The sequence below is a fragment of the Pseudorasbora parva genome, chromosome 15 (assembly GCF_024679245.1).
Source record: "Pseudorasbora parva isolate DD20220531a chromosome 15, ASM2467924v1, whole genome shotgun sequence".
In the NCBI taxonomy this organism is placed as follows: domain Eukaryota; kingdom Metazoa; phylum Chordata; class Actinopteri; order Cypriniformes; family Gobionidae; genus Pseudorasbora; species Pseudorasbora parva.
Window position 1 is genome coordinate 2,533,898 of NC_090186.1, and position 15,386 is coordinate 2,549,283.

The window sequence follows — 15,386 nt, forward strand, 5'->3', positions numbered from 1 at the left end:
GAAGGCAAAAGCTTCTGGCTAGTTCAGAAATACTGTATTTGTGATCCCTTAATTAACTCCACAAGCAGAAGTGTCCAATACTAGGTGTTCTTCCTGAGATAAAGCGAGTATATTATTCGGCTGGTCAGCATGAGGAGTGAATGGACATAATTTCAGTCATGGGTGTCTGTTGGTGGGTCCTCCCCAAGAAAAGTTTTACTGGAGTAGATACCATTTAAGTGCAAATAATAGCCTGCCTTACTAAACTTCTGGTTGGGCCAGACGAAACTATGATTAAAAACCACCATATTCACAGTGGCAAGAGTGTTGGGATAGCACAGGACAGAAATCGAATCGTTTTGCATTTCTGCATTTAGCAGACGCTTTTATCCAAAGCGACTTACAACTGAGGAGTACAGGAAGCGATCCGTTATGAAGAGGCGAAGAAACGCAAAAAGTGCCTTAAATACAAAGATTTGGACCTTACTCAGAGTAGCAAAAGGTAGAAAAGGATAGAGAAAAATAGAGGAAGAAGAATTATATATATATATTTTTTTTACTTTTTAGGCTTTTTGCCAAACTCGCTCTACTCCATTTCCCCATCACATATCAGATTGAAAAGGCATTTATTTTCAATAAAAAAGAAGAAAATATTCAAAAGTGGAAATAAAGCATCTAGGGTTAGGGTTAAGGTCAGGGTCAGGGTCTAGTGGGTTAAACCACTGAACTGATGATCAGAAGGGTGCTGGTTTGATCCCTTACTCCATGTTGCTCCAGGGTGATTGTTCCTGTAATAAGTGCACTGTAAGTCACTTTGGATAAAAGCATCTGCCAAATGCATAAATTTAAATGTAATGTGTGTTTAATAATAAAGTTAGGTGAGCAGACGTGCACCGAATTAGAGACGGTGAAAGTGAGAGGGTCCAATATCATTGGTCTTAAAAAGTGGGTGGGTCTTGTCCCACACACACACACACCTACATTCCTCCGCCCATGATTTCAGTCAAAACTGTGTTTGTTTCACTAACAGTGGACCGTTAACTCTTTCCCCACCAGCGTAAAAAATAAATAAAAAATTGCCAGCCACCGCCAGGGTTATTGACCATTTTCACAAAAATTGAATAGCCCATAGAATATTTTGTATTATGAATATCTGAACATGCAATATATCAAAATAAAGAGCTGACCCTCTTCTTTTAAACAAAACATTTTTTGTTCTAGCTCCATGCATTTATTTGATCAACACTTAAATATGGGTAAGTTTAATTTAAAAAAGCAACATTCAGATCAGATTCAGAGATGATCAGACACAGATGAGGAGATCGAGTCCATCTACACCTCTAATGCTTCAGTCCTGCTCCTCATCCTGCTCCTCATCTCATTCTCTAACATTAGACAGATTAGATTTATATGATGATTAATGATCAGAGATGATCACAGATGAGGAGATCGAGTCCATCTACAGTCTTGTTCAAAATAATAGCAGTACAATGTGACTAACCAGAATAATCAAGGTTTTTAGTATATTTTTTATTGCTACGTGGCAAACAAGTTACCAGTAGGTTCAGTAGATTCTCAGAAAACAAATGAGACCCAGCATTCATGATATGCACGCTCTTAAGGCTGTGCAATTGGGCAATTAGTTGAAAGGGGTGTGTTCAAAAAAATAGCAGTGGGGCATTCAATCACTGAGGTCATCAATTTTGTGAAGAAACAGGTGTGAATCAGGTGGCCCCTATTTAAGGATGAAGCCAACACTTGTTGAACATGCATTTGAAAGCTGAGGAAAATGGGTCGTTCAAGACATTGTTCAGAAGAACAGCGTACTTTGATTAAAAAGTTGATTAGAGAGGGGAAAACCTATAAAGAGGTGCAAAAAATGATAGGCTGTTCAGCTAAAATGATCTCCAATGCCTTAAAATGGAGAGCAAAACCAGAGAGACGTGGAAGAAAACGGAAGACAACCATCAAAATGGATAGAAGAATAACCAGAATGGCAAAGGCTCAGCCAATGATCACCTCCAGGATGATCAAAGACAGTCTGGAGTTACCTGTAAGTACTGTGACAGTTAGAAGACGTCTGTGTGAAGCTAATCTATTTTCAAGAATCCCCCGCAAAGTCCCTCTGTTAAAAAAAGGCATGTGCAGAAGAGGTTACAATTTGCCAAAGAACACATCAACTGGCCTAAAGAGAAATGGAGGAACATTTTGTGGACTGATGAGAGTAAAATTGTTCTTTTTGGGTCCAAGGGCCACAGGCAGTTTGTGAGACGACCCCCAAACTCTGAATTCAAGCCACAGTACACAGTGAAGACAGTGAAGCATGGAGGTGCAAGCATCATGATATGGGCATGTTTCTCCTACTATGGTGTTGGGCCTATTTATCGCATACCAGGGATCATGGATCAGTTTGCATATGTTAAAATACTTGAAGAGGTCATGTTGCCCTATGCTGAAGAGGACATGCCCTTGAAATGGTTGTTTCAACAAGACAATGACCCAAAACACACTAGTAAACGGGCAAAGTCTTGGTTCCAAACCAACAAAATTAATGTTATGGAGTGGCCAGCCCAATCTCCAGACCTTAATCCAATTGAGAACTTGTGGGGTGATATCAAAAATGCTGTTTCTGAAGCAAAACCAAGAAATGTGAATGAATTGTGGAATGTTGTTAAAGAATCATGGAGTGGAATAACAGCTGAGAGGTGCCACAAGTTGGTTGACTCCATGCCACACAGATGTCAAGCAGTTTTAAAAAACTGTGGTCATACAACTAAATATTAGTTTAGTGATTCACAGGATTGCTAAATCCCAGAAAGAAAAAAAAAATGTTTGTACAAAATAGTTTTGAGTTTGTACAGTCAAAGGTAGACACTGCTATTTTTTTGAACACACCCCTTTCAACTAATTCAACTAATTGCCCAATTGCACAGCCTTAAGAGCGTGCATATCATGAATGCTGGGTCTTGTTTGTTTTCTGACAATCTACTGAACCTACTGGTAACTTGTTTGCCACGTAGCAATAAAAAATATACTAAAAACCTTGATTATTCTGGTTAGTCACATTGTACTGCTATTATTTTGAACAAGACTGTATACCTTTAATGCTTCAGTCCTGGAGCTCATCCTGCTCCTCATCTCATTCTCTAACATTAGATAGATTAGATTTATATGATGATTAATGATGATGAGCACGTTATTTTTTATATTCATCTGTTTACATACGATCACTTGTTTTACTCTCGTGTGTTTTGATCAGGAGATTCAGTTCTCCTTCAGAAGATGCGTATTAGCGCCCCCTAGCGTCTGACAGTGAAAACACGGACATTTCTGTGTTTGGCGGGGAAAGAGTTAAACACGTCTGAACGTTTCGCGTGAGATGATTGTGTATTGTAGCATCCTGTTCAAATGAATGACAATGTCCCAGATCCGGGCCAGATGTTGCCCAGATGTGTGCTGTCTAGGACTGAACCTCAGTAAATGGCTCTTATTCCTACTCAAGCCATGGATTTTCATTGTTTTCCGCTCAAACTGACGATACTGCATCTTTAAAACGGTGGTCATTGACATATTGCTTATTTTGCAGGAAGTCAGCAGCTTATTGCTTTGATTTGCTGCTTTTTTCCACTATTATTTGTGCCTTTTTGCTTGTGCTCTGCATATGTGATTTTTTCCCTTCTTTTTTTAAAAATGCTTTTTAAAAACATTTTTAAATGATCTGTGCTTCAAGTTTTACTCCAGTGATTTATCAAGTCAGAGCGCCTCAAATGCATGATGAATTTTTGCATGCTCTGAATTGCGTTTCTTCTTCTTAACAGACAAGTGTCCATTAAATAGGGATTGCACGCAAAATGTACAAAACAATACATGCATGTTTGAATGAATGCCATCAGCGAGGGCCAGAGAGATCAGGCTGATCAAGTGCTGTTGACTAGCTTTCTGTTGCTTATGTTGGTAAGGTTGATTCCCACATTGCACTCACCAATATCTCTTCATCTGTTTGTGCTGTTTCTCATTCGCTCGCCAGGAGGAGCTACTATTCGTACTCATATTACCTGTAAGTAACAGAGACGCTCAGACAAAAGCAAACGGCTGATACACACATGCAGGGCTCTCTGCTCTCTGTCTATGGTTAGTCCTTTTAAAGATGCAGTATCCTTTTTTCAAGCGAAAACACAAATCGCTTCGACCAATCATGTTCCTTTTGCATTGTAGTAGTTCTTGGACACGTTCGGCGACGGTCGCATCCAAGCGGTGTTATTTGAAAAAAGAATGCTGCACTTGTGTCTGTCCGTTGTCTTTTCGGTTGGTTCTTCTGTTTTGGTGTATGCATGTGTGTGTGTGGGATAGTTACTCACCCTGTCTCCATCCACCTCTCATACTCATTCGGTGAAGAGGGTGTTTTTTCATGTAGCTGTCCCGGTCGGCCTTCCGTCTGCAGCTCAACCTATAGCTTTGATGGCTTTGCCCCGTCAGAACATCTCTACAAAATGTCAACCAAACATAAAAATCAAGATATTTCTCAAGATATAGCCTCGAAATCTTACAACAGATTGAAAATACACTAATCATTTGCCTTACACATCATCACAGCTCCACATTGCATTTCATGACATGACATAGTAAAACCTTGATGTTTTCCGTTCTGATAAATCTATATTTTTATGATCTGTTCTGTATTTGCTTTCTCAAATTCAACCTAAAAAAAACACATGGACCTAGAAAATTGATCAGTATTTTGTCTTGTTTTACAGTCGGGGGGAAAAAAGTCTAATCCTTAAAACAAGAAAAAGAAGCAAAATTGCATATGCAACATAATTCAGCATAAATAGTTCATTCTGATGTTCCTGGAGTATTAATAGTAATATGCATTGCTAAGGACTTCATTTGGACAACTTTAAAGACTATTTTCTTAATATATAGTGTTTTTTTGCACCCTCAGATTCCAGATTTTCAAAGAGTTGTATCACAAACAAACCATACATCACTGGAAATAATATTTATTTAGCTTTCAGGTGATGTATAAATCTCAACTTCAAAAAAATGTACCCTTATGACTGGTTTTGTGGTCTAGGTTCATAATTTAGGTGTCATTCGAAATTCTTACGAATGTAATATTCATCCCGTGACTATAGTAACGGTACTCTAAATTCTTCTAGCAAGCTCCTCCCCTTGTGGGCGGCTCAGTTTTCACATTACAAAATGGATTTGAACTACTTCATAATCAAAATCCTTTGTAATCTTGACAACATATATATCGTCGGAAAAGTCTCAAGGTTCCATATGTTGGTGACTATTTTGTGAAATGTATTAATTTGTTACAGGAGAAAGCATCAAAACTAAATTCAGTGGAATATGGGTTTCACTCGGTGGCTATTTGTGGTATTTTACGCCCTAACAAAATCCCATATGAACTTAAGTTATGGTTATCAACTTCAAATTTGGAACACAACTTGGTTAGACATATGGCTTTGATTTGATAGTAACTTGATAGTAATAGTAATTTTTAAGTAAAAATAGCTTTGTAAAATATATATTTGATATAAAATGAAAATGTTTAGTGTTGTAAATTATATATAACCTTCCATAACTTTTCATACTTTCATTTTTGAAGTGCTTTCACAAGTGTCTTCTTCAAAACTATGTCCCAAAGCGTTCTTGAATTTCAGCCATTTGTGCATTTTCACGCATATTCTCAAAAAGTTAAGGGGTTTAATCAAATGAATTTGAGATTAATCTTAAGTTTATGACACTGTAACAAATTATACGAGTTAAACATCACAATTCTCCGTGTCGTGAGATGCTCAGATTTCCACTGAAAAACAAGACAAAAATTACGTTAGTCAAGATTTTAAAAAAACTTTTTTTACTAATAACCATGTTTCATAAAATGTAGAATTAAATGAATACTTTTAGACACAGAAAATGCCTCATAAATGGCAAAAAAGTAATTCTGTAAACTGTAAAAAAGTAACTTTTTGAAAGCAAAACGTCTTCAAATAAGGAGTTTTGAACAGACATGGTTTTATTTCTCTGAATCTCATCCACTAAAAGTTTCCTCAAAGTTGTCCTTGACCATTGAACTAAAGCTTTCCCATTGGATCATCCCTTCCCTCTCTCCTGTGTTCTGTTGATTCCTACATGTGGCTGGGTGAAGGGTGCAGTGAGGCTGTTTCTAGTCCAAACATCTAAACACTCTTAAAACAAGAAGTATTTACTAGACAAGCAAAAGTAATTGTCTTGTTTTGGGGAAAAAGGACTCAAAATGAAGAGTTTCTGCTTAAAATAAGATAAATAATCTACCAATGGGGTGAGCAATATAATCTTAATTCAAACAGAAAACAAGATTATTTTACTTATCCTGTTGGCAGATTATTTATCTTATTTTAAGCAAAAACTCTCTTCATTTTGAGTTATTTTTCCACAAAACGACAATAATTTTTACTTGTCAAGAATTTTGTAAGAATCTTTAGATATTTTGACTAGAAACAAGACAAAAATACTAAGTAAGAAAAGCGTTTTTTTGCAGTGTAGATCTTTAATGAGTCTTTCTTTGGTTGGGTTCTCAGGAAGCTCGCCAAGAAGCGCAAGGATGCCATCGGAAACACCCGTCAGGAGATGACACACATGGTGAACTCCATGGATCGCAGTTATGCCGACCAAAGCACTCTGCATGCGGAGGAGCCCGTGTCCGTCACATTCATGGACTCGCACAACTTCAGCAACCGCTGTGAGTAATCCAGAACGTCACAACATCTCCTGTACACTTTCGTCAATGTGGGACTTTATAGAGCCGTCTCACTGCAAAAATGCCCTTCTTATTCAGTATTGTTTTCTTGTTTCCAGTCCAAATATATAAAAATTCTTAAATCAAGATACATTTACTAGATAAGTTAAATGACATAAGATATTTTTCTGGTTTTCTTAAAAATAAAATAAAAATGAAGTGAGTTAAAACAAGCAAAATGTTCTGCCAATGGGGTGAGAAAAATAATCGGTATCACTTTAGTATGGGGAACATATTCACTATTAACTCCGACTTCTGCCTCAATAAACTCCTAATTTACTGCTTATTAATAGTTAGTAAGGTAGTTTTTGTAGCGTTTAAGTTTAGGTATTGGGTCGGATTAAGGGATGTAGAATAAGCTCATGCAGAATAAGGCATTAATATGAGCTTTATAAGTGCTAATAAACAGACAATATCCTAGTAATATGCATGATCATAAGACTCTAGTTAATATCTGAACCCTAAAATAAAGTGTTACCACATGATCTTATTTCTGTTTCGGACCGAAACAAGATTTCAATTAGAAATGAGATTATTTTTCTCACCCCATTGGCAGATCATTTTGCCTGTTTTAAGAAAAAACTCACTTCATTTTTTTTTTTTTTTTAAGAAAACAAGGAAAAATGTCATATATCATTTTACTTGTCTAGTAAATGCATCTTGATTTAAGATTTGTTAGATATTTAGACTAGAAACAAGACAAAATTACTAAGTGCTCAAGCTTGTCTGAGGACAGGAGTTTCCACATATATCTGTGAAAAACCTTTGGTTTGATAAGAGAGTTGGGCCGACACAGCTGATGTGTGTTTCACAGGCGCAAGTGTCTCGCTCTCAAGCTCATTTAAAGGAATAGTTCACCCAAAAATGAAAATTACCCCATGATATACTCACCCTCAAGCTAACTTGGGTGTATATGACTTTCTTCTTTCAGACGAATATAATCAGACTTATGTTTAAATATATCCTGGCTAATCCAAGGTTTATAATGGCAGTCCAAAATTTCAAGCCCAAAAAAGTGCATCATAAACGTACTTCATACGGTTAATAAAGACCCTTTTATGATGGTCAGATGCACTTTTATGATGGAAAGATGCACTTTTATGATGGAAAGATGCACTTTTATGATGGATAGATGCACTTTTATGATGATGGATGCACTTTTATGATGATAGATGCACTTTTATGATGGTCAGATGCACTTTAATGATGATAGATGCACTTTTATGATGATAGATGCACTTTTATGATGGTCAGATGCACTTTTATGATGGTCAGATGCACTTTAATGATGATAGATGCACTTTTATGATGATAGATGCACTTTTATGATGGTCAGATGCACTTTTATGATGATAGATGCACTTTTATGATGGTCAGATGCGCTTTTATGATGATAGATGCACTTTTATGATGGTCAGATGCACTTTTATGATGATAGATGCACTTTTATGATGGTCAGATGCACTTTTATGATGGATAGATGCGCTTTTATGATGATAGATGCACTTTTATGATGGTCATATGCACTTTTATGATGGATAGATGCGCTTTTATGATGATAGATGCACTTTTATGATGGTCATATGCACTTTTATGATGGTCAGATGCACTTTTATGATGATAGATGCACTTTTATGATGGATAGATGCACTTTTATGATGGATAGATGCGCTTTTATGATGATAGATGCACTTTTATGATGGTCATATGCACTTTTATGATGGTCAGATGCACTTTTATGATGGTCAGATGCACTTTTATGATGATAGATGCACTTTTATGATGGTCAGATGCACTTTTATGATGATGGATGCACTTTTATGATGGTCAGATGCACTTTTATGATGGTCAGATGCACTTTTATGATGGATAGATGCGCTTTTATGATGATAGATGCACTTTTATGATGGACGGATGCACTTTTATGATGGTCAGATGCACTTTTATGATGGTCAGATGCACTTTTATGATGGATAGATGCGCTTTTATGATGATAGATGCACTTTTATGATGGTCATATGCACTTTTATGATGGTCAGATGCACTTTTATGATGATAGATGCACTTTTATGATGGTCATATGCACTTTTATGATGGAAAGATGCACTTTTGTGATGGATAGATGCACTTTTATAATGGGTGGATGCACTTTTATGATGGACGGATGCACTTTTATGATGGACGGATGCACTTTTATGATGGATAGATGCACTTTTATGGACTTCAAAACAGAAACAGCCATTCACTGCCATTATAAAGATTGGATTAGCCAGGATATTTTTTTAATATAACTCCGATTCGTCTGAAAGATGGTCATATACACCTAGAATGGCTTTAGGGTGTGTAAATCATGGGGTAATTTTCATTTTTGGGTGAACTATCCCTTTAATGCGATTACTGCACCCGCTGCTCTGCATTTAGCACAAGTTTTTAGAGCGTTAAGCTTCAGTTATTAGTAATGACTCCATATTGTGAGACTGTGCCCAATGCACCCACATTTGACACGCACTTCTGTTGAATTGTGAGTAAAAACTCGAGCAGTGAGGCGTGTGATTTCAGTTTCTGAGCATCCTCAGCGTTTGTTTGATTTATGATAACTCTGCATGTTTCTCTGCAGTGCCTAATGACCCTCTCGTGCCGACAGCTGTATTAGGTGAGGATTGAGTGTGTATCGTGTGCCCGTGTCTGTGACTGGATCGCTGGAGTATTCAGTTCAACCTGGCTCAAAGACAACATGAAAAACAGGCGACCACGTTTACTTGCCTTTAAGTAAAGCGTGCACTAACAATTAAATAAGTGCACACTTCAGTTAAAGCCTCATGTGTGTTCGGGTCATTTGGGCCCGCTCTCGAAAACACCAGTTAATTTTATTGCAACAGACTAAAATTTAGGAGTATAACAACTTCCCAAAAATGTTGTGATTGTGGAGGTTTTTCCACATTGTTACACTTGTGCCTACACAATATTGCTTATAAAAATATTACTTATGTTATGCTTTTTTATCACCAAATATTGAATGAAATCTTTTTGTCGGCTTGTTTTCTTTCATTTAGGGCAGGTTTTGTATTTATTTTTGGAATTGATCGATTGTAGGCCTTATTTATCTGAGCTTATGTACCTCAGTTTTTGAGTGAAAAAGCATTATTTGAGGATAATTCTGTCAATTTTACATAAAATATGAAAAAATGTCCCTATTTATCACACTGGTGTGCTTTAATGTAAGTCAAAAGTGATTGATCGTAGACCTCAAAACTATTTTCCTTGTAATAAACAGTGCATTTGTTTTTCATATTTTATGTAAAAATTACAATTATTCACAAATAACGCTTTTTCACTCAAAAACTGAGGTACTTAAGCTCAGATAAATAATGCCTACGATCGATCAATTCCACAAATAAATACAAAACCTGCCCTAATTGAAAGAAAACAAGCTGACAAAAGATTCAAGATTCATTTGGTGATGATAATATAGCGTAACGAGAGATTTAGAAGCAATTTTTAAGTGTTATTGTGTTTTCAAAAGCGCACAAATATTGCGGGGAAACGTAATATTTTATCTAGATTTGTTAACCTCTTAAATGACCTTTTCACCAAAGAGGTGTGGGTGTGGACATTAATATTAATCAACACAATCATTGGCCAATCAAATCACAGTGAACACAGTCAAAACCCGCCCTCATAAATTTCTCTGAGAAAGAAACAAATTTCATGTTGTCCTTTATTTGTCCATATTTCCAATTAGTTAAAGGAGAACTGAATTGAGCTGAGTACTCCTGCTGCACAAAGACTCCATTACCCAGCATGCATCACTCATGTAGCCCCTCACCACGATCCTGTTGTGTTGCATAGAACGGGGGGTTCATTTCCACGGGTGTTGCACACTTAACCGGTGTTCAGCCGATGGACTCTTCTACTAAAAAAAGTCAGCATCAGATGTGGGAGAAACATTTGGAGCCTGTGGGAACGGATCGAGAACGACTGACGAATCTCACAATCCCAGAATCTTACAGATGTCTTGAGACGGCACAGTCAGCTAAAGTAATGTTTCCCTTGTGTAAAAGAAGTGCACTTCATCGTGTCGAATGGGCTCCTGTAGTGTAATTAAAAAAGCACAGTTGGAGATCTTATAACATTAATGAAATATCAAATCATTTGAAATCATTGTTTTAATAATGTTTTATAGAAGTACACTTATTTTGATGTGTTGACTAAAGCACATGTAAAGTACCGACTTAAAAGTGAATTGCATCTAATATTAATTTAAACAAAAGTCTTTTGTTTAATTGTAAATAACATGCAATGAAGTGTGTGAGAACAGACACTTCATTCCATGTTTGTTTGTTTGTTTGTTTTTTTACAGTAAATAAGAATATTTACATTATTCCTGTGATCAGTACGGTCTTTTTAAAGTATGCTAAAGTGTACTTCTATTTCACAAGGGATATTAATAGATTTACATGAATAAGACATTTAAACACTACTAGATGTAAAATGTGTGAGCAGAATCAGCTGGGAAACACTACTCTGAATGTTTTACCAAAGCAACGGCATACACACGCACACACTCCCACACACACACAATCACACTATCTCTCTCACACACACACACTATCTCTCACACACACACACACACGCATGCACACGCACTCACACAAACATTAACACTCTGAAAAAACTCACACATTCACATACACACACACACACACTCGCGTACATGCACGCACTCTTACACCCACACACACTTTTTCACCAACTCACTCACACACACTCTCTCTCTAACATAAACTCACACACACACAAACACACACACACTCACTCTGTCACTTACTCAATCTCTCTCTATATCTCTCTCTCACACACACACACACAAACACGCACACACACACACACACACACACTCTCTCACGCATACACACACTCACATACACACACACACACACTCACACTCACACATACTATCTCTCTCTCACACACAAACATGCACACACACTCACACCCACACCCACTTTTTCACACACCCACACCCATTTTCACACACACACCACATGACCTTATGAGCATTCCCAGAGCTCGTAGGATGATGCGGAAACTAACCTGACAGCTCACACACAAACCTAACATAAATCCAGTCATCTGGGTTAACCGTGTCAGACACAAACACAGACAGAACAGGCCAGAAAGCCTTTCTCTACAGCGGTGCGATGATGATGATGAAGACGATGATAGCGGCGGGATATTAAAACGTCCCCTAAGGCCACGGCTCTGGCAGAGACAGTGTGAAGGACAAGCTGCGCCTCTGACACCTGTGATGATGAAGAGAAGCTAAAGTCCAAAGCAAGGCCGTAACCATGTCTTACACATTGGGGGGACCTAAGGTTTATGTTTTTTTTGTTGAATTGGGGGGGAGGACTAAAATGTCCAGTTCTATTGTAGTTATGAAGTAAACTATTTGCAAATAACATATATTTTTAAATATGCACAAATTAACTCTTAGTTTCGTCTGCCTAATATATAAAAATGCACGTTTTTTGTCACGTCAAATTCTGTTATGATTTACATAAATAGTCATATTGTTCGCATTTCATAAAAATTGTCAAGTAGTTTGCATCACTTGATATTACGCTTTATCGTGAAACCGTTGTCAAATATTAAATGTTTAGAACGCTCTCTTTCATTGCTACAACTACACTGTAAAAAACAATCTCTGTAAAATTTACGGTAAAAAAAAAACGACAGCTGTGGTTGCCAGAATTTTACCGTAAAAAATACGGTAGCAACAGTTTAGGTTTTTACAGATTTAAGTTACATTTACAGTATATAGCCGTATTTCATTAACTATTAACAACCTATTGAAATACTAATATCTGTTATGTAGGCCTACCTTTGATATGTATACTGACAACCACCAATCACAGGGGTGATGAGACGAACACTAAACACCATCATGGTAACACGTGAAATTTGAAAAATGCAATAAACTTTAATTTAACAACATTATATGTAAAATAAAACCCTAATGTACATAACTGATTAGAAAAACTAGGAAGAAACAGTTGTTTCAATGAAAATACATCAAATGTGAAGTGTCACGCTGGAAATTCTGGGAATGTCAATTTACAGTTTTTCACTGTAATTTACACGACTTGTTGTTTTTCACTTCCAAAACCTTTTGGAAATTTAAAAAATTTAAAGGTATTTTACTGTAAATTTATATTAAATGTAAGATAGATTTATTACAGTTATTCACCATATAAAGTACGGAAACTTTCTGTTAACCAATTAACTGTAGCATTTTTACAGCCTTTTATCGTTAAAATCATAATTTTTTATCATTGTAAAAAAAATCCCTGTAAAATTTACAGTAAAAAAAACACCAGCTGTTGTTGCCAGAACTTTACTGTAAAAAATATGGTAGCAATATTTTAGGTGTTACGGGATAGCACTTAGTTTGCTGTCTATTTTACAGTTCAAAACTTTATAATTTATAGGTTTATATTGTAATAACTGTGTACACTGTAAAAAATTACAGTAAAAAACTGTGGTTGCCAGAAATTTACAGTAAAAACTATGGTAACAACATTTTAGGTTTTATAAATTATTTGTTAACCAATAACTGTTTTTTCACCGTAGCATTTTTACAGTCTTTTACCGTTAAAATCACGATAGTTTTTTACAGTGTAATGTGTCTTGTTGGACTTAGCACTAACAGTAAGCCCCGCCTTCTTTGATTTGAATGGCCATCTCTCTCGTCCTGACAGTGACGACACCACTGAGGCAGACTACCTAAAAATATAACGTTTTACTTTTGTCATCCAAGCAACAAACAGAGTGGTGTGAAATGAATATCAAAGTGTCAAGAGTATCAAATATTGGGTGGGTGGTGGGGGGATGTAATTTGGACATTTCTAATTATTCGGGGGGACTTTTCCCCCTCAATGTCTATGGTGGTTATGGCCCTGGTCCAAAGCTGTGACCGAACAATGTCTCATTATCAAAGTCTTCAGGAACTTAGATTTAGCCAAAAGCTGTGCAAAAAAAAGTGCCCTTGTTTGTTACTAATGAATCATTTCCTGTGGTTGCGATTCCTGTGAACATATTCAGTTTGTAGTACAGTATATATGGATATACGGTATATATGGATGCGGCTTCTGCATCTCCACAAAAACGATAGCTGAAGTGCATTGGATCGTAACCTCCGTGGGATGTAGAGAGTGGCTTTGTTTGTGCTCCCCTCGTCTTAGTGTCCTGTATATGTTTAGTCCATATCACCCCATCAGCTGTTCTACAGAGCCCGTGTGTTTGAGCTGACGCTGAACTAAACAACTCTTTTCTCTCCCGCTGCCCCATAAGTGCCTATCACTGGTAAGTGTGTGTGAAGAAACACCTCTGTCCTGTGCAGAGTGCTCAACTGTGGGATTATATATGCATTTGTGAGGTTTTTTGCGTGTGTGTGTCGAGTCCATTGAGCTTAGCATGTACAAAGGTTTATTGGAAGTCCCCGGTGTGCATTTAAATTAATATTTTCCGACTGCTTCCTCAGATGAGAACCACACAGCGGCGGCTGAGAACAGCAGACTTCTGGACATCCCGCGCTACCACTGCGAGGGCACGGAGTCGCCGTATCAGACCGGACAGCTCCATCCCGCCATACGGGTGGCCGACCTTCTGCAACACATTAATCTGATGAAGACCTCCGACAGCTACGGCTTCAAGGAGGAGTATGAGGTTAGACTGTGAAGCGCTCGAGACGCTGAAACCACAGAGAAACCAATGGCTAAGGTCAAAGCTGTCAGTCTAGTGTGTGTGCACAGATCGATGATGAAAAAACAGTGCGTCTCAATGTGATAATGTGTCCTTAAGCTGAAGTGTGTCTGCTCAGCTAGAGTTCATTAGAAAGGTAATTAGCAAAATAAAAGGCCCTGACATACTTGCATGGTAAATAGTTGTAAATACCTTTACAAAATACTGTTAACGAACATCCCAATGTCGTCCACACTGCTGAGAGCATCAATTAGATGAATATGTAACATGGATATGTGCTGTGTGCCGTTTACACTCAATAACAAAATAAACAGAACAAAAATGACGGCAGTGAGAAAACAACAGTTCAGAAAGCATCTGATCAATCCCCAGTGTTAAAAAAACACTGCTTAGAGTGCATATGGTCCCACTCTACAGAGAATTAAATTACCACGGAAGCAGTGCTGGACTTAATAAGATAATTAAGTGATCATTGAACATTACTGATGAACACCTGCTGTTAACAAGCAGAAGGAAAGATAAACACACAAATTACAGCTGACTTCAGTCACAGCCTTAGATGAAATTAACTGAAGCTAAAATAAGACATTAAATCGCTCAAGATCTCATCAGAGGAGGATTAAACAACTCTACAATCAGGTTTAGATGTTCACCTTTTATTGAAAATGTTTGATCATTATGGTAATCAGTGTTTCATTTAGTTGGCATTTTGGTAAACGGTTAGAAATGGTGAGGTTGTTGAGGAGAGAAGATGAAGAAGGGAAAAAAGTACCAAAAAAAGAGATTTAATAAATAAATAGGTAAAACATTTGAAAAATAACAAAAATATATTATTTAAATAGAAAAAATAAGCTGTTTT

At 37.0% G+C, this 15,386-nt stretch overlaps 1 protein-coding gene across 20 annotated transcripts in view; it reads left to right on the top strand.

Annotated features, from left to right (window-relative positions):
- Positions 1-15,386, top strand: part of ptprk (protein tyrosine phosphatase receptor type K) — a 278,449-nt gene that overhangs the window by 229,702 nt on the left and 33,361 nt on the right. For 10 of the 20 annotated variants that reach the window (XM_067416690.1, XM_067416688.1, XM_067416697.1 and 7 more), the window contains 5 exons: positions 4,007-4,036; positions 6,549-6,709; positions 9,384-9,419; positions 14,117-14,128; positions 14,307-14,491. In XM_067416690.1, coding sequence (XP_067272791.1) covers positions 4,007-4,036; positions 6,549-6,709; positions 9,384-9,419; positions 14,117-14,128; positions 14,307-14,491 — 424 coding nt within the window. The remainder of the gene's footprint in view (positions 1-4,006; positions 4,037-6,548; positions 6,710-9,383; positions 9,420-14,116; positions 14,129-14,306; positions 14,492-15,386) is intronic. The other 10 variants (XM_067416694.1, XM_067416703.1, XM_067416710.1 and 7 more) reach the window with 5 other exon arrangements.